A 19,462-nucleotide genomic window follows, 5' to 3' on the forward strand; every position below is an offset into this window, starting at 1 on the left:
ATCCCCCCCCCTCAGTAAACCTTTAAAAATGTGTTGTTTAAACATTGCAGTCTCTTGTTGGGTTACCCACCCCAGACCTAAAATCTAAACCCCACACTAAGTAAAGGTGTCCCCAACCAGTTGTGTCCGACTCTAGGGTGTGGTGCTCATCCCCGTTTCTAAGCAGAAGAGCCAGCGCTGTCCGAAGACACTTCCGTGGTCATGTGGCCAGCATGACTGAACACTGAGGTGCACAGAACGCTGCTGCCTTTCCCGCCGAGGCGGTACCTATTTATCTACTTGCAATTTCTTGCTTTCGGACTGCTAGGCTGGCAGGAGCTGGGACTGAAGACGGGAGCTCACTCCGTCACGCGGCACTTGGGTCTCGAACTGCTGTCCTGCTGACCTTCCAGTCTGCAGTTCAGCGTCTTAACCACTAAGCCACCACAGCCCCGCTAAACCCCACACTACCCAAAGGCATTTACAAGAGGTTCTCTGAAGGTTTGAAGGAGGCAGGTTGGGAAATAAACATTTCCACCTGGTGGTAGCAGAAAGGTCATTGGAAGGGAAGGGCAAACAGGAATGGGGCACTCTGTTTGGTCTGGTCTCCCTTCCACACACTTGGATCATGCCATAACTAGCCCTATGACACCCTCTCAATGTTCTTCTTGAGAGAGAAACCACATGGTTTGATGGGCTAGAGAGGCCAGAGAGAGAGGGAGAGAGAGAGAGAGAGAGGTCAACTTTAGGCTTAAAGAAAACATATACATCAGGAGAGATATGGGGAGGGGAATTGGGGGAAGGGGAATGGGGTACCTGCAGGCCACAGGGGAGACCCTATAAGAATTGCCCACTAGCCTTACATGATTGTTTCCAGGTCAGTAGGAAGGGGAAATGCCCTAGCTGTCTACCTTAGCATGCTGTGCCTCTGCTCCTGACTAGACTGTGCTCTGCCATCATGGGACTCATGCTGCTGCCAGCACCTCTGCCATGTTCCTCAGGTGACTGTGGAAAGAGGAGCAGGAAGTGGTGTTGCAAATTTCTTCCTTTCTGGGAGCAGTAGGAAACAGTTCAGCTGGGAGCAGCAATGCAACATTCTAGGACTGTGGCTTCCCCCTCCCTCTTCTCAGAACACTGCTGAACACAATTGAGCATTGCAAGCCAAGAAGCTGTGGCAGTGGCGGTAGAGAGGGTGCTTGATATAAAAGGTCATGTGTTGGTTTGTTGGTTTGTTTCATTTCTATACCACCCAATAGCCGCAGCTCTATGGGTGGTTCACAAAAATTAAAACCAGAAAGCGCAGGATAAAACAATATAAAATATAAAAGCATTAAAATCACATGTCATTCTGATATTCAGGTCCCCATTTTTGTAAGGCTTGGGTCAAAGTTCAGAGCCTGCACATAATGAGAAACGTTTACTATCCTGATTCCTCCATCCACACATATATATATGGAACAAGCTTAAGTTTCTGCACAGTGTTCTAGGGTAAGGCTCATAATGTGCAGCACTCTTGCAGCCAGTTGGTAAACCAGGAAATACTATTAAAATCAAGGTGAGTACATCAGCCTGAAGTCTTCCCAACCCTGAAAAAAAAAAAAGTTAAAAACACAGCTCAGATAGGAGTTAATGTCGTGTGAAACCCAGTGCTTGGTTAAAAGTGAAGATTTGATATTTTTCACAGTGTTCTCACTGCAAATTCAGTATATTGACAAAGTACATCACCTGTCACTTACTACGGGGGAGGTAAATATGTTGACATGGTCTGACCTATAATTCTTCTTTGTACATATATTCCAGTGATTATAATGGAGCCAGAAAACCTTACCAGCAGAGTGACAGAGTTTCTTCTTGTTGGCCTCACAGCAAACTCTATCCTGAAATATGCTATCTTTGTGATGTTCTTGATAGTCTGCATTGCCACTTGGCTTGGCAACCTCGCCATAATCACCACAGTGATCACTGACCAAAGGCTTCGCTCCCCCATGTACTTCCTGCTGGGAAATTTGGCCTTCATAGACCTCAGTGAGTCTTCAGTCACTGTGCCAAAGATGCTGTGGGACCTTGTATCACAGCAGAAGGTTATTTCCTTTGGTGGGTGCATGGCACAGATGTTCTTCTTTCACTTCACTGGGGGTGCCGTGGTCTCTCTTCTCATGGTGATGGCGTTGGACCGGTATGTAGCTATCCATAAACCACTTCAGTATCTCACCATAATGAACCAAGGTACATGTGTGGGGCTGGTGACAGGAGCATGGTTGGGTGGTTTTGTTCATTCCATTGTTCAGATAGCTCTCATAATGAGATTACCATTCTGTGGACCCAACATCTTAAACAACTATTACTGTGATGTTCCACAAGTTATCAAACTGGCCTGTACAAACACATTTGTTATAGAGATGCTAATGTTCTCTAACAGTGGACTTCTCACCATTATATTTTTCATCATCCTAGTTGTGTCATACACGATAATCTTGGTGAAGATAAGAGCGCATGTGACTGAAGGGAAGATGAAGGCTCTCTCCACTTGTGGGGCCCAGATCACTGTGGTCTGCATACATTTTGTACCCTGCATTTTCATCTATGCTCGGCCCTTCCAGGAATTTAGAGCAGACAAGGCTCTTTCTGCACTGTACACAGTCATCACACCAGTATTAAATCCTCTCATTTATACACTAAGAAATGCTGAGATGAAGAATGCCATCAGGAGATTATTACAACGAACTGTATTTTCTGGGAGGGAGAAAAAAAATGTTTGCTTTTTCAATGTGATCTCTGCTTGATGATACCCTTCCCTGCAGGCTGCAGCACAGTGAGATGCTTGTTCCAGGACTACAGGGAACCTTGCTAGCTGGGCCTGCCCGCTGTTGCAGGTAGAATCTCTAAGACTAATGAAAGATAAGGGAGTTCCTTATAAATGTGTATAACCTTGTCACCTTGCTCAAGTTTCCATATGTATTTTAATGTTCATGAGTTGTTGGTGTCATAAATGAAAACACTGAATGCTTGTGTATAACCTCGGAAGCTTTTGGATTCAAAGAATGAGCATGTGATTTATTTATTTTTGTATTATTTCATTTCTATACTGCCCAATAGCCAAAGCTTTCTGGGCAGCTCACAAAAAAAATACACATCATAATACAAGATAATAAAAAATATAATATAAAATATTTAGCATACAAAATGTTAAATGAGTTAGACAGCTAAGACATTTACAATAAGATACAGGACCTGATAGAAAGAACTGACATAAATGCCCCATCATATTGCATCAAATGCCTGGGAGTAGGGAACAGTCTTAAACTGGTGCTAAAAAGATGACGGTGTTGGTGCCAGGCAGACCTCAATGGGGAGAGCATTCCAAAATTGGGGGGCCGCCATTGAGAAACCCTCTCTGTTGTTGCCACCTTACAACCCTCCCTCAGAAGCAGCACTTGGAGAAAGGCCTCTGATGTTGATCGTACAGTCCGGGTAGGTTCAGCCCTAAAATGTTAATTTTATAACAGCCCTAAAGTTACTTCTTGCCCCTATAAGCAACATCCAGTTATGCTTGTTGTTGATATTCAGTCGTTAAGTCGTGTCCGACTCTTCGTTAGGGATGTTAGAGAATTCCGCCACGGATCCCAGGGGGGCGGAATTCCAGTGAATTCGGCCCCCCAGAATCTGTGGTAGAATGGAGCCCCCCGCCCCACCACCCCATGAAAGCCCCGCAAAAAGAAGCCTACCTGGCTGTAGCTCCAGCAGTGGCTCCGGCTCTGGCGGTGGCTCCAGCAGCTCCGGCTACTGCCGGGCTGCTGCGGACGCAAATGGCGTCCTGAGTAGGGGATGCCATTTGCATCCCTATGTTAGCCCGTGATAGGCTACGTAAATATTTACGTAGCCTTTCACGGCTAAAGCAGGGATGCAAATGGCGCCCCCCATGCCATTTGTGTTCCCGCTTTAGCTGTCATAGGCTACATAAATATTTACATAGCCTATCATGGATAAAACGGGAATGCAAATGGCGTAGGGGACGCCATTTGCCTCCCTGCTTTAGCCATGATAGGCTATGTAAATATATATGTAGTCTATCATGGGCTACCATAGGGACACAAATGGTGTCCCCTACTCAGGACGCCATTTGAGTCCGCACCAGCCTGGCAGTGGCTGGAGGCCCTGCTGCAGGTTGGCCTGGCTGGCGGCTCCACAGCCTGGGCACGGAGTGGAGCCAGCCAGGCAGGATTCCGGGGGGGGGGAGGAATGGATCGCCTCCCCTTCCATCAAGGATTCTGGGGGGAGGACCGGATCACCTCCCCCCACCTGCGGAACCTGGCAGAGCCAGGTAAGCGGGGTTTCATACACCCCTAGTTGTAGCACAGCTTCTTTCTTTTTTCTTAAGGGTTTTTGGTTTATTGCACTGCTTCTGTAAGTGGCAACAGCATCAACTGTGTTGAGGCTTCTGCTTTTCTGAGGCAGACATCAGAATTGGTTTTGGTGGTATTTTTGAGCTTACTTAATCACTGGAGAGTGCGAAGGCCGGTTTGAAACTCAACATTAAAAAAACTAAGATCATGGCACCTGGCCCCATCACTTCCTGGCATATAGAAGGGGAAGAAATGGAAGCAGTGACAGATTTTACTTTCTTGGGCTCCAAGATCACCGCAGACGGTGACTGTAGCCATGAAATTAAAAGACGCTTGCTCCTTGGGAGGAAAGCTATGGCAAACCTAGACAGCATAGTAAGAAGCAGAGACATCACCTTGCCGACGAAGGTCCGCATAATCAAAGCTATGGTTTTCCCAGTAGTAATGTATGGCTGTGAGAGCTGGACTATAAGGAAGGCTGAGCGCCGAAGAATTGATGCTTTCGAACTGTGGTGCTGGAGAAGACTCTTACGAGTCCCCTGGACTGCAAGGAGGTCAAATCAGTCAATCCTAAAGGAAATCAACCCTGAGTGCTCATTGGAAGGACAGATCCTGAAGCTGAAGCTCAAATATTTTGGCCACCTAATGCAAAGAGAAAACTCTCTGGAAAAGACACTGATGTTGGAAAAGAGTGAAGGCAAAAGGAGAAGGGGATGGCAGAGGATGAGCTGGCTAGATAGCATCACCAATGCAATGAATATGAACTTGAGCACACTCCGGGAGAGAGCTCAAGACAGGAAGGCCTGGCGTGCTATGGTCCATGGGGTCACAAAGAGTCGGACATGACTGAACGATTGAACAACAACAACAACAAATCACTGCAAGGTGGCTGAGGGTGCTGTGTGTGTTTTCTTTCTCTATTACACATCTTTCCATTGCTCTGCAGCCTCCCAGGCCACCTGAATTTCCTCAGCTGAAAAGGCCTCATGGGAGGAATTGCCTCATGATGTCTTCCTCATGATGGCATAAACTGAAGTGCGGGAAGCGAAGGAGCCTAAAGGCTGCCACAGAGATTTCTGTACAATGACAGACAGGACACTCACACACACTCCTCAGCCACCTCATAAGTAAGGAAAGTACAAGAACCCCAAATGCAACCCATGAGAATTTCCCCAAAATTTCTTCTCCTTCAAATTTCTTTTGAAAGCAATTTCTTTTGCGAGTGGAGATAGGTCGAAGAAGAGTCAAACAACAAGGCTTGGGTTGAAAATTGGGCCACATTTATTGAAAACATCTGCAAAGGGCTACCTAGGACAGGCAGCTGACTGTGCCAGCGACTAGCTGGCACTCCTTGGGCGAAAGCACACCCATCCTGAGGGGTGGCGTTGATCTCACCACCCCTCCAGACTACCCCTTCTGGGGGTGGTTGACCTTCCCCTTTCATGCCCTCCTGGTGCTGCACAACACCTGGGTGAGCGAGGAGGGTTGGTCTCCCAGGCAACCCTTATCCCCCCGGCACCCGCCAGTGAGATCACATCACTCCAGTGCTGAAGGAGTGGTACTGGTTACCAGTTGTTTTCCGGGCCAAATTCAAGGTGTTGGTTTTGACCTTTAAAACCCTATATGGTTCCAGCCCAGTCTATCTTAAGGACCACCTCCAGCAACACCAAACAGGCAGCTTAACAAGATCACCCTCGAATGGCCTTCTCTCTGTCCCATTAGCCAGGACAGTTAGACTGGTGGGACGAGGGAGAGGGTCTTTTCTGTGGTGGCCCCCACTCTGTGGAACTCCCTCCCTAGGAAACTCCGCCATGCCCCCTCTTTAATGAGCTTCCGCCGTGCATTAAAAATGTGATTGTTCAGGCAGGCATTTGGGGTGGGTTAGGGTATTTTAGAAGATGTTTTTATTGTAGAATTTTATTGTTTTGAACTGTTTTATAGTACACTTGTGCATCACCCAGAGTGGCTGGGTGACCAGCCAGATGGGCGATCAATAAATTTAATAAATTAATAAATTAATAAATTAATAAATTAGGGATGGTGTGCATGCAGATGCACCTTATGGTGACAGGAGATGCCTGAGGGCCCCCCCCAACTTTAGGCTTAAAGAAAACATATACATCAGGAGAGATATGGGGAGGGGAATTGGGGGAAGGGGAATGGGGTACCTGCAGGCCACAGGGGAGACCCTATAAGAATTGCCCACTAGCCTTACATGATTGTTTCCAGGTCAGTAGGAAGGGGAAATGCCCTAGCTGTCTACCTTAGCATGCTGTGCTGCTGCTCCCGACTAGACTGTGCTCTGCCATCATGGGACTCATGCTGCTGCCAGCACCTCTGCCATGTTCCTCAGGTGACTGTGGAAAGAGGAGCAGGAAGTGGTGTTGCAAATTTCTTCCTTTCTGGGAGCAGTAGGAAACAGTTCAGCTGGGAGCAGCAATGCAACATTCTAGGACTGTGGCTTCCCCCTCCCTCTTCTCAGAACACTGCTGAACACAATTGAGCATTGCAAGCCAAGAAGCTGTGGCAGTGGCGGTAGAGAGGGTGCTTGATATAAAAGGTCATGTGTTGGTTTGTTGGATTGTTTCAGTTCTATACCACCCAATAGCCGCAGCTCTACGGGCGGTTCACAAAAATTAAAATCAGAAAGCGCAGGATAAAACAATATAAAATATAAAAGCATTAAAATCACATGTCATTCTGATATTCAGGTCCCCATTTTTGTAAGGCTTGGGTCAAAGGTTCAGAGCCTGCACAACGGTGGTGTGCCGCCAAGGTGAGACTGAGAGGACGAGGTGGAGGCCACCATGTCAACCAGATGCGCTGAAATAGAAAGCAACAAAGAACATTGTGTCTGCTACCATGTCCGTTCGGACCAGACAACTGTGGCTTTGCTGGGTCTAGGGATTTACGAAATAGTCACCTGGCTCTGTGCCGGGGCATCCACGGTGGGGGGAGGCACTCCGCGGCGGCGCAGAAAAGCAGAGGGTTGTGGGACATGTGCGTCACGCAAGGGCGAGCATCAGCACCCCAGGGACGCTGCCAGCACCGGTGGCCACAAGACCAGGCAGGGCCAGGAGACGTGTCCACCGTGCCCCAAACACAGGCAGTGGTGTGGAGAAAGAGGGGGGCGTGGGACGTGTGCACTGCACAAGGATGAGCGCCGGTGTCCCCAAAATACTGCAAGCACCCGTGGCTGCAACAACAAGGCCTGCCGGGGTCAGCAGCTGCATCCGCTATGCCCCAAAGGCAGGCGGCGGCACAGAGAGTCCGAGAGGTGCAGGATTCGTGCATTACGCAAGGGCGAGCGCTGGCACCCCAAGGACACTGCTAGCACCAGCAGCCACAACAACAAGGCCAGGTGGGGCCAGCAGCCATGTCTGTCGCGCCCCAAGCTCAGGCGTCGGTGCACTGCACAAGGGCGAGCGCCGGCGCCCCAAAAATGCTGCCAGCGCACGCAGCCGCAATAACGAGGCCAGCCGGGGCCAACAGCTGCATCTGCCGCGTCCCAAAGGCAGGCGGCGGCGCAGAGACAGGTGAGGACTCACTGAGAGCGGGAGAGCCGAAGCAAAGGCAGGCAGGCGAGGTCGTAGATGAATCCACTGACTCTCTTTCGCCCAGGGTAGCCACGAGAGCGAGAGAGCTTCTGTTAGGAGGGGCACAGAGCTTCAGAGGGCTCTGCTGGCCCCTCCCCAGCCTGGTGGTGCCACTGGGGGATACCCAATGGCACAGAGCCACCCCTTCTCTCCCCACCCGCCTGCAATGCCCCCCCTTCTGCTGGATGAGCTGGAGCCAGGGTTGGGGCATTTCTTTCAAATTGAATGAAATGAGAAAAAAAAGTGTGGGAGAAATTTTCAGCACAGCACTAGTAATAACATATTTTTAGAAAAAAGAAAAGAAAGAAGAGTAATCATGTGTAAGTTCAGCTGAGCTGAATATAGTTTTTCTTCTGAAAATTTTCTGTTTCACTGAATATTCACAACATTTGGAGGTCAGGGTGGGTAAGGTGGCTGCCATTTTTTTTAACACATTTTCTCTGAATGGTGGTAGGTCTGGAGAATGCAAAATGGTGGCCAGGGTTTTTTTTTTTAAAGTTACAATTTAAGTAAATGCCCATTTTAGGGGAAATAATGTTGAACCTGATCCAGAAGTCTTGTGATGTGCTGCTGACACATCCCAGCTCTTTCCCATCTTCATGCTACTGCAGGCAGCTGATCTACACTAAGTCAGAAAATTCCCCGGCCAGAAGTGGGAACCACCAGTGGCTGCAGTATTTGGCAGATCTCATTTTAAGGCTGTTGAACCTTTTCTTACAGAGGAGACACAGTACTGGATCTTCTTCTGAAGATCCTGTGAAGACATTATTAATTAAACAGCTTAAAATACATTGTTCTATACAGAATTCATTTCCCACCACGAGAAGGGGTTCGCCAGGTCTCCAGATTCTAGGGCAGTTTTCCCAACCTGGTGCCCTCAAGAATTTTTGGATTACATCTCCCAGGATTGCTGACCATGGCCCATACTGGTTGCGGCTGGTAGGAGTTGAAATCCAAACATCTGGAAGCACCAGGTTGGGGAAGGTTGCTCTAGGAAGTGTAGAAGAAATAGTGTCTTGGGGTGGGTGGGGGGAGACAACCACATGTATTATTTCAGTTGTGATGCACACTTTACTTTGGAATAATCAATATTTTGATGTAGGAAACAGTAACATGTTTTAAAATTAGTAGTGGTAGTGATGATGTTGATGAAGATGATGATGATGATGTAAACATCCGTAACCATGTTCATGCGTGGTCAACAACCTCCGGGCTATGAAATTAGAGAGAGAGAGAGGGGGAGAGGGAGAGAGAGAGGGAGAGGGAGAGGGAGAGGGAGAGGAAAGGAGAGGAGAGGAGAGGATGCTGCAGGGAGCAGCATCAGACCTGGTATGCCCAGGGTGGCTCAAATTCTGGTTCTATTTGCTACTCCCCCTTAGGGATGTATGAAACTCACTTACCTTTTCGCGGAATCTTTCGTGGGGATGGGGGATGGGGGGGAGGCGCTCTGTCCCTCCCCCCGGAATCCTCGATGGTGGGGGAGGCCATCCAGTCCTCCCCCCGGAATGCTCAATGGCCAGCTCCGCTCTGCAGTCAGGCCGCAGAGCAGCCGGCCACAGCTGTCCGCAGCCGAATTTCTGACCACGGACGGGCTGCTGCGGATGCAAATGGCGGCCGCCTTGCCGGCCGCCATTTGCATCCAGCCAGGCAGGCATGATAGGCCATGTAAGAATTTATGTAGCCTATCACAGCCACCCCCCAAAAAAAACCCCAGCATACACAAATGGAGCTATGGTGGCTGCCATTTGCATTCCCTATTTTTTGTAGGGATGTTGGAGAATTTTGTAGGGATGTTGGAGAATTTAAAGAAGAGTAATCATGTGTAAGTTCAGCTGAGCTGAATATAGTTTTTCTTCTGAAAATTTTCTGCTTCACTGAATATTCACAACATTTGGAGGTCAGGGTGGGTAAGGTGGCTGCCATTTTTTTAACACATTTTCTCTGAATGGTGGTAGGTCTGGAGAATGCAAAATGGTGGCCAAGCTGTCAATACACTTGCAGCAATTAGGAAAGAAAACAAATCACCCTTATAAGTTACACATCTACGGAGCCATTTGTTGACTGTGGGATGCTAACTAACACAGACCAATGAAAATGAGGCATTAATGTGTACAAGCTGTCCATGTTATTGATAATAAATGCAATATAATATGAATAGCAGTATCTAGTGGTATCATTCTGCAAACTCAAATAGTTCTCTGCCAAATCTTTCCATTGTACAAGCAGTTGCACATTATCCTTGCACAATTGCTTGTGCAAGCAGTTGTGCAATGGGTTGTTCAAAACTAATGCACAACTTGCTATACAATGGGCTGCACAAGTGTTGTTGTTGTTCAGTCGTTCAGTCGTGTCCGACTCTTCGTGACCCCATGGACCATAGCACGCCAGGCCTTCCTGTCCTGCGCTCTCTCCCGGAGCGTGCTCAAGTTCATATTCATTGCATCGGTGATGCTATCTAGCCATCTCATCCTCTGCCGTCCCCTTCTCCTTTTGCCTTCAGTCTTTCCCAGCATCAGGGTCTTTTCCAGGGAGGGCGCAACAAATTGCACAATGGGTTGCACAACCATAATGTGCAACTGGTTCTACAATTGGTTGTTCAAACACAACTGCTTATGCAGCTGTTCTTGTGCAAATGTAACTTTAGTTGGAATCTCCCCTTGCGCATAGTTCAGAACCTAGTTTCCACTAATGAAACATCATTTGCACTACTAGCAGAATGACACAGTTGAATACTGCCCAATATAATGTGATGTAATATATTATAAACATTATCCAAATTCAATAAATGGTAGTCCACTAAAATTAAGAATATGAAAACATAAGACCCCGCAGTGACCAATTTATACTTTGTGAAGATTTGTGAGCTGCATCCCAGGCCAATAGTTTTTAGGATGTTCACATCCAAAAGAGGTTCTTATTCTTTTCCTCCATTATGATTATTTCTTGTTCCATACCTTGCCACACTACAAGCCCTTCTTAAAATTCCAGCTTCTTTGCAGTGTTGGTTAATAAAGTTTAAATTCTTCAGGAACATTGAAGTGATTACCACTTAGTAAGCTGCCACCCTCATGTCCCTAAAGATGATAGTGCTCATATCCCATGACACAAGAATATGTATCCAATTAGAATGTATGTGTCAAACATTATATACATGTATGCCTATGGAGCAACTTCTTCCTTTAAAACATGTTACTGTTGCAGGATGTAAAAGAAAAGTGGAACGAATTGAAGCTCCAACTATGTAACTTACAGGTTTTTCTCAACAGTTGGGGCCACTTGGCACTGAGGACAGGTCAGTTCTTGTGCATTTTCTTTTGGGAGATAGAAAAATACATCCTATGATTGCAGTAGGAACTCTAAACGCTTTGCACATAGAGAGAGTGAAAGAGAGAAAAAGATGTTGGTTGCAACCCTATGAAAACATCCCTGGGAGTAAGCACCACTGAACACAATGGGACCTACTTATGAGTAAGCATGCATAAGATTTTGCAGTTAATTGCATGTATTATATTGCACATGGTCAGTAATCTAAGTTGAGCGTGAGACATGCAGTGTACAGTCAGAGTCAATGTATACTAATTCCTGTAAATTTTCTATCGTGTACATAAAAGTCTTGATTCAGTCCTCAGCCTTCCCTTTGCCAAAGTGCTCAGGGTTTTTTTTTTTAAAGCTACAATTTAAGTAAATGCCATTTTAGGTGAAATAATGTTGAACCTGATCCAGAAGTCTTGTGATGTGCTGCTGACACATCCCAGCTCTTTCCCATCTTCATGCTACTGCAGGCAGCTGATCTACACTAAGTCAGAAAATTCCCCGGCCAGAAGTGGGAACCACCAGTGGCTGCAGTATTTGGCAGATCTCATTTTAAGGCTGTTGAACCTTTTCTTACAGAGGAGACACAGTACTGGATCTTTTTCTGAAGATCCTGTGAAGACATTATTAATTAAACAGCTTAAAATACATTGTTCTATACAGAATTCATTTCCCACCACGAGAAGGGGTTCACCAGGTCTCCAGATTCTAGGGCAGTTTTCCCAACCTGGTGCCCTCAAGAATTTTTGGATTACATCTCCCAGGATTGCTGACCATGGCCCATACTGGTTGCGGCTGGTAGGAGTTGAAATCCAAACATCTGGAAGCACCAGGTTGGGGAAGGTTGCTCTAGGAAGTGTAGAAGAAATAGTGTCTTGGGGTGGGTGGGGGGAGACAACCACATGTATTATTTCAGTTGTGATGCACACTTTACTTTGGAATAATCAATATTTTGATGTAGGAAACAGTAACATGTTTTAAAAGTAGTAGTAGTAGTAGTGATGATGTTGATGAAGATGATGATGATGATGTAAACATTTCTATTTGCTACTCCCCCTTAGGGATGTATGAAACTCACTTACCTTTTCGCGGGGATGGGGGATGGGGGGGAGGCGCTCTGTCCCTCCCCCCGGAATCCTCGATGGCGGGGGAGGCCATCCAGTCCTCCCCCCCGGAATGCTCAATGGCCAGCTCCGCTCTGCAGTCAGGCCGCAGAGCAGCCGGCCACAGCTGTCCGCAGCCGAATTTCTGACCGCGGACAGGCTGCTGCGGATGCAAATGGCGGCCGCCTTACCGGCTGCCATTTGCATCCAGCCAGGCAGGCATGATAGGCCATGTAAGAATTTACGTAGCCTATCACAGCCACCCCCCCAAAAAAACCCCAGCGTACACAAATGGAGCTATGGTGGCTGCCATTTGCATTCCCTATTTTTTGTAGGGATGTTGGAGAATTTCTCCATGAATCTCCGGGGGCCAAATGCCAACGCATTCGGCCCCCCGAAATTGGTGGAGAAACGGTCCGCCACCCCCCCGCCACCCCCGGGATGGGACTTACCTTTGGCGAATGTCCCTCGCAGCGGTGGGTCCCGGCGGTGGTGCGGCAGCGGTGGCAGCCGGTCTTCCGACCGGCTGCTGCTGCTGCCATTTCTAAGTGGGGAAAAAACAACAACAAATGTGATAGGCTACGTGAAAATTTACATAGCCTATCACAGCTAGATTTTCAAAAAAACACCGTGATAGGCTACGTAAAGGTTTACGTAGCCTATCACGGCTGCCTTTGGGGAAAAAAAAAAAAGTGCGTACGCAAATGGCGGCGCCCATGGTGCCGCCTTTTGCGTTCCTTATTTTGGCATGGCTGGTTTACGTAAATATTTACGTAGACTACGGTGAAAATAAGGGCAACACAAATAGCATTGCCCTTATTTTCGACGTAGTCTACGTAAATATTTACGTAGACTACCCATGCCAAAATAAGGAATGCAAATGGCAGCGCCCATGGGCGCCACCATTTGCATACGCGCTTTTTTTTTTCAAAGTCAGCCGTGATAGGCTACGTAAACCTTTACATAGCCTATCACGGTGGGGTTTTTTTTGAAAATCTAGCCTTGATAGGCTACGTAAATCTTTACGTAGCCTGTCACTTTTTTTTTTTTTTTACTTCCTCGTTCTTCCCCGCAGAAGAACTTTCACAGCCGGAGAGGCAGGGCGGTCCCCCCAGGCCAGAACATCGGCGAGGAAGGATGGGGCGCCTCCCCCCCACCCAGAACTTCTGCGGGGAGGGGTGGGGTGCCTCCCCCCAGCCCAGAATTTTGGAGGGAGGGATGGAGCGCCTCCCCCCCATCGCGAAACAAGCTGCGGGACCAGGTAAGGGACTTTCGTCAATCCCTAATTTTTTGCCGATTTATTTACGTAAGATAAATCAGCGAAAAATAGGTAACGCAAATGGCGGCCGCCATAGGCGCTGCCATTTACATACGCTGGGTTATTTTTGGGGGGGTTAGCCATGATAGGCTATGTAAATTCTTACATAGCCTATCACGACTGCAAGGACAGCAATGGCGGCAGCAGCAGCCCAGCCGCGGTCGGCCAGGAGACCAGCCACCGCCGCCGAAGGAACCGCCGCCACCGAATCTGCCACATCTGCCCCAGGTAAGTTCCGTCCTGGGGGGATTCTGCAGGTGGGGTGGGGGGGCAGGAGGCTGTTCCACCATGGATTCCGGGGGGCTGGATTCTAAAGAATCCGGACTCACTGGAATCCGTGGCGGAATTCTCTACCATCCCTACTCCCCCTATCATTAATCACTAGGGATGTATGAATGTTATGAAATCCGTTCTGTTTCTTTTTCGTAGCTTGTTAGAGATCTTTCGTTCTGTCATCCGCAGTGATTTGAGAAAGTGTATTGAATCCGGTCTGCATTTTCCAATCTGCCGTCTGCAAACTCCAGAGGTTTACCTGTGTCTGCCTCTTTTCAAGGAGGGAGGGAAATCCCATTGAAAGCAAATTGTCTTCTGATTTGGAGGTGACAGACACTGCTTTCCCACCCAAGCAGTAATGCCTAAAGCAACTGCTTCAAAAAAATATCTTAAAAGATGCCAAGCTCTGCCAGATGAATTGCATGAATGGCACAACCCTATGCATGTTTAGACAGAAAAAAAGTCCTACAACTCCCAGCATTCCCCACCTGGCTGGAGAATGCTGGGAGTTGTAGGACTTTTTTTCTGTCTAAACATGCACAGGGTTGTGCCCTAAATAGCCAGTGAAATCCTAACTTTGAAGGCTTTCTTCTGCTTGGCTGAAAAAGAAGACTCCCCCATCCACCCAGGGAGCCAATGCATTGGGAAGTACTGGATAAAACAAGGGTACATAAAATCAAAAAAGGATCCTCATAATTCCATATGATTTTTAAAGGGGAGACCCACAAAACCAGTATCCAATCACAGAGCACATCTGCCTCCACTGACTGAAGTAAAAAAGTATGGATCTGCCACCAGCCTAAAATCCTGCATTTAAAATGTGGTTTCTGCTTCAATTTTAAATGCAGGATCACAACTGACTGCCTTTACATACAATCCCTCCCCCCTCCCCTCCCCCCCTTCTCTGGGTAGCTTAACTACTGCTGTACTGTTTATTTATTTATTTATTTATTTATTTATTTCTATACCGCCCAATAGCCGAAGCTCTCTGGGCGGTTCACAAAAACTAAAACTGTTTTCCTAGGGATGTACAAAATACTTATCTGGTTTCGTCCAGGGACATCCGCGGTGGGGGGGAGACGCTCCATCCCTCACCCCGAAATCCTTGACGGGGAGGGAGGTGATATGTTCCTCCCCCCTGGAATCCTGCCTGGCCAGCTCCGCTCTGTGGCCTGGCCACAGAGTGGCTGGCCAGGCCAACCCACAGCAGGGCCTCCAGCTGCTGCTGGGCTGCTGCGGACACAAATGGCGTCCTGAGTAGGGGATGCCAATTCTGTCCCTATGGTAGCCCGTGATAGGCTACGTAAATATTTATGTAGCCTATAACGGCTAAAGTGGGAATGCAAATTTCGTCCCCTATGCCAGGTAGGCTCCATTTCGTGGGGCTTTCGCGGGGTGGTGGGGTAGGTTGCTCCGTTCCGCCACGGATTCCGGGGGGCCAAATTCACTGGAATTCGGCCCCCCTGGGATCCGTGGCGGAATTCTCTAACATCCCTAGTTTTCTCATAGCCCCAATCCTGGGCACTTACTTACTTGGGAGTAAGCGACATTAAACTAAATTGGACTTACTTCTGAGTAGACATAAGATCACCCTGTAAGTCTGCAACCCTTGGGGAGGCCCCATTGAACTTAAGAGGGTGCTCTGAAACAACAGAGGATGTTGGTTCTGAGCTTGGTGGGGTGGGGGATCAGATGTGTCTCCCTTCATTGCAGGGAGGCATTTTATCCTCTTCTCGAGGATATGCAGAGAAATGCAGAGGCAGGAGACACAATCGGCAGGCATTTGTCTGTATTTGTCCCAGCGATAAGCTAATAGCAGCCACCATTAACATATTGTCTTCCAGAGAGCCACTTTACATGAAATCCTCCAGGGTTGGAGGTAAGTGATGCCGTTCCACCACGGAATCTGGAGGTCAGATGCTCTGGAATCTGGCCTCATTTGAGTCCATGGTGGAATTCTCTGACACCCCTACTTATCACCCTCTAGATCTCCCAAGTTACAAAAGGTTTGACTCTCACTATGTTTCTGTCATTGTGTGGTAGCAATGATCTTTTAGTTGTGCAGAGACGTCCACAGTAATTTATACCAACAACACTACAAGCGAGAAGGATCTTGAAATTGTTGTCGATCACAAGCTGAATATGAGCTAACAATGTCATGTGGCTGCAAAAAGGAAAATGCTATTTTGGGCTGTAATTTATTTACCTGGGCTGTACATGGACTAGGGATGTATGAAAGTCACTTACCTTTTGCGGATTATGTTGATGGTGGTGGGGGGAGGCATTCTGTCCCTTCCCCTGGAATCCTCAATGGGGGGGGAGGCGCTCCATCCCCTGGAATCCTCTGCGGATGGCTGTGCTCCACGGCAGCTCCGCAGAGCAGCCTGAAAGAACTGGGCATGTTTAGCCTTGAGAAGAGAAGACTGAGGGGGGATATGATAGTGCTCTTCAAGTACTTGAAAGGTTGTCACGGAGAGGAAGGCCAGCATCTCTTCTCGATCATCCCAGAGTGCAGGACACGGAATAATGGGCTCAAGTTACAGGAAGCCAGATTCCAGGTGAACATCAGGAAAAAGTTCCTGACTGTTAGAGCAATATGACAATGGAACCAATTACCTAGGGAGGTGGTGGGCTCTCCCACACTGGAGGCAATTCAATATGAGGCTGGACAGCCATCTGTCAGGGATGCTCTGACCTGGATTCCTGCACTGAGCAGGGGTTTGGACTCAGTGGCCTTGTAGGCCCCTTCCAACCCTACTATTATATGATTCTATGATTAATTTTTTTTTACAAAAGAAAAGAAAAAGATTCAGGGCCAAATTAAACGTTTGACTAATCTTTCATAGAGGAGCTGTGGAGTCCATGGAGACTTCTTCTTGTTTGTAAGCCCCTCCCACAGGTGGAATTTCAGGGGGAAATTGGGTAGAAGGATGTTTCACCCACCCCCCTTCTGGAACACTGTGGTCTAGTTCCTAATTGGGGATGTGCAGGAAGGTTTGGGTGAGAGGCAGTGATTGGCCTAAAGTCACCAAGTGAGCTTCAAGTCTGAGTGGGGACTCAAACCTAGATCTCACTGGCTCTCAGTGTTGTAAGAAATTATAATTCATTTCTCTCTGTGCAACCCTACTGTTTCATTGATAATGTTTGTTCATGAACATGGTGACCATTCTTTTAAGGATAGTGACAACTCATTCGGAAGCTAGGATAAACACATGTAGACCCTGTGCAGAAGGTCCAATTAATGAACCCCCATCAATGTCATTGCTTTGTGACTGGCTCCAGTTGGTAAATTATGGGGGTTGTAGGAAGAAAAAAAGTAGATTACAACAAGCAAGGAATCAGACCATTCATGAATTAAAATTTAAGCAAAGCTCTCAGTTAAACTCTGCATTTTCTTGATGGTGAATCATTTATATGTTTTGAATATTGGATAGTGAATAAATATCAGTTAGAAGTTGTGAAATAGAAAAATACTTTCACAGAGTCCTCACTGAAGATTCAGTATGTCAACGAAGTATATAAGCTGGCACCTAAGTGAAAGGGAAGGGGAATACAATGGGTTGGGTTCATTTGGAATTCATTGTTGTATGTTTATTTCAGTGTTAAATGGAGACAGAAAATTTTACCAGCAGAGTGACAGAATTTCTTCTCATTGGCCTCACAGCAAACCATCTCCTCCAATATGTCCTCTTTGTTGCATTCCTGGTAGTCTGCATTGCCACTTGGCTTGGAAACCTCACCATAATCACCACAGTGATCCTTGACCAAAGGCTTCGCTCCCCGATATACTTCCTGCTGGGAAATTTGGCCTTCATAGACCTCAGTGAGTCTTCAGTCACTGTGCCAAAGATGCTGTGGGACCTTGTGTCGCATCACAAGGCTATTTCCTTTGGTGGGTGCATGGCACAGATGTTCTTCTTTCACTTCACTGGAGGTGCTGTAGTCTTCCTTCTCATGGTGATGGCATTGGACCGGTATGTAGCTATCCATAAACCACTTCATTATCTCACCATAATGAACCAAGGTACATGTGTAGGGCTGGTGGCAGGAGCATGGTTGGGTGGTTTTGTTCATTCCATTGTTCAGATAGCTCTCATAATGAGATTACCATTCTGTGGACCCAACGTCTTAAACAACTATTACTGTGATGTTCCACAAGTTATCAAACTGGCCTGTACAAACACATTTGTTATAGAGATGCTAATGTTCTCTAACAGTGGGCTTCTCACCACCATTATTTTCATCATCCTCATTGCATCATACACGATAATCTTGGTGAAGATAAGAGTGCATGTGACTGAAGGGAAGATGAAGGCTCTCTCCACTTGTGGGGCCCAGATCACTGTGGTCTGCATCCATTTTGTACCCTGCATTTTCATCTATGCTCGACCCTTCCAGGAATTTGCAGTGGACAAGGCTCTTTCTGCACTATACACAGTCATCACACCAATGTTGAATCCTCTCATTTACACACTGAGAAATACTGAGATGAAGAATGCCATTTGGAGATCTTTAAAAAGAGTTCTGTTGTGAGCAAGTTAGCAAGATGTTTGCTTTTTCACTGTAATTGCAGCTTGAGCATATTTTAGGCTGTGCCTGCTGTAGTGCACTCAGAAGCTTACCCCACAACTGCAGCCAGCCTTGTAGGTGGGGTTTCCACATCTCCAGGAAGAGTTCCAACCAAATGACTGGGAAATCAGAGAGTTCTTCACAATGAGTATAAGCTGCTGTAATGCTGTCATGAAGCCCAAATGTTGATGTGTATTGGATATAATGTTTTGGGCTGGCATCCTAAATGTCTATAGTTAAAGGGAACATTTTTTTTTCCTGAGAAATGTGTTACTTTTTTATGTTTAGCATTTTCTTTAAATGATCGCAATTACAAGAATAATAACTACCTTCAGTTTCCCCTAGCCCATTTAAGAGGCCGGCTACACGCATAGGGGTGACTCCAGACTACGGTTGCAATGTTATTAAAGGGGCAGAGGGATGTCCCTTTAATTAAGGCTAGTCATTAAAAAAGGAGTCCACCATTATAAACCTCAAAATTCTATTTCTTATAAAAAATGGCACTGACTTGTTGAGCTAATAATGTGAAACTTGACATCCGTGCAGTCCACAGTTGTACAAAATCTCAAACCAATCTGATTCAAATCCCCACAGGTATGGCAAGTTAAAATGTGCTGAAGATCAACACATTTGTCCTTTCTATGCCAACCTGGGCTCGGCATAACATATGTGTCTTACAAATTTGCTGAAAACTACTGGTGTACGATATTCATGCTTGCTGCAAAGGTGTGGCTTTCGTTTGTTTGGTGAATCTCTCAGCAGCGGTTCAAAGTTATTAAGGCTTTTCTGCCCCATGAAATCCTATGGCAGCAACTGCTGGCAAAGCTATCTCAGGCATGTTCAGTTGCACTCTGAAGCGAGAATGCTGCCGGGTTTTCAGAGGAATTCTATTACAGAAGGCTTTGATGTTCAAGACCTATTCCTTTAGTTATGGAATGCGACCTCACAAGGTGGGAATCCATATTGTAA

At 46.9% G+C, this 19,462-nt stretch overlaps 2 protein-coding genes across 2 annotated transcripts; both read left to right on the forward strand.

The window, feature by feature from the left end:
• The first annotated feature begins 1,787 nt into the window (after positions 1-1,787).
• LOC146341528 (olfactory receptor 4D1-like) lies at positions 1,788-2,762 on the forward strand. Its single transcript, XM_084807517.1, has one exon. It carries the CDS (start codon positions 1,788-1,790, stop codon positions 2,760-2,762), a length of 975 nt encoding a protein of 324 aa, XP_084663643.1.
• A 14,768-nt stretch (positions 2,763-17,530) lies between these two features.
• On the forward strand, positions 17,531-18,457 carry LOC146341529 (olfactory receptor 4D9-like). The gene has a single exon (XM_084808367.1). It carries the CDS (start codon positions 17,531-17,533, stop codon positions 18,455-18,457), a length of 927 nt encoding a protein of 308 aa, XP_084664493.1.
• The last annotated feature ends 1,005 nt before the right edge of the window (positions 18,458-19,462 follow it).

This window comes from Heloderma suspectum, chromosome 6 (assembly GCF_057233095.1).
Source record: "Heloderma suspectum isolate Gila_16-S chromosome 6, 16-S_ref, whole genome shotgun sequence".
NCBI classification, from domain to species: domain Eukaryota; kingdom Metazoa; phylum Chordata; class Lepidosauria; order Squamata; family Helodermatidae; genus Heloderma; species Heloderma suspectum.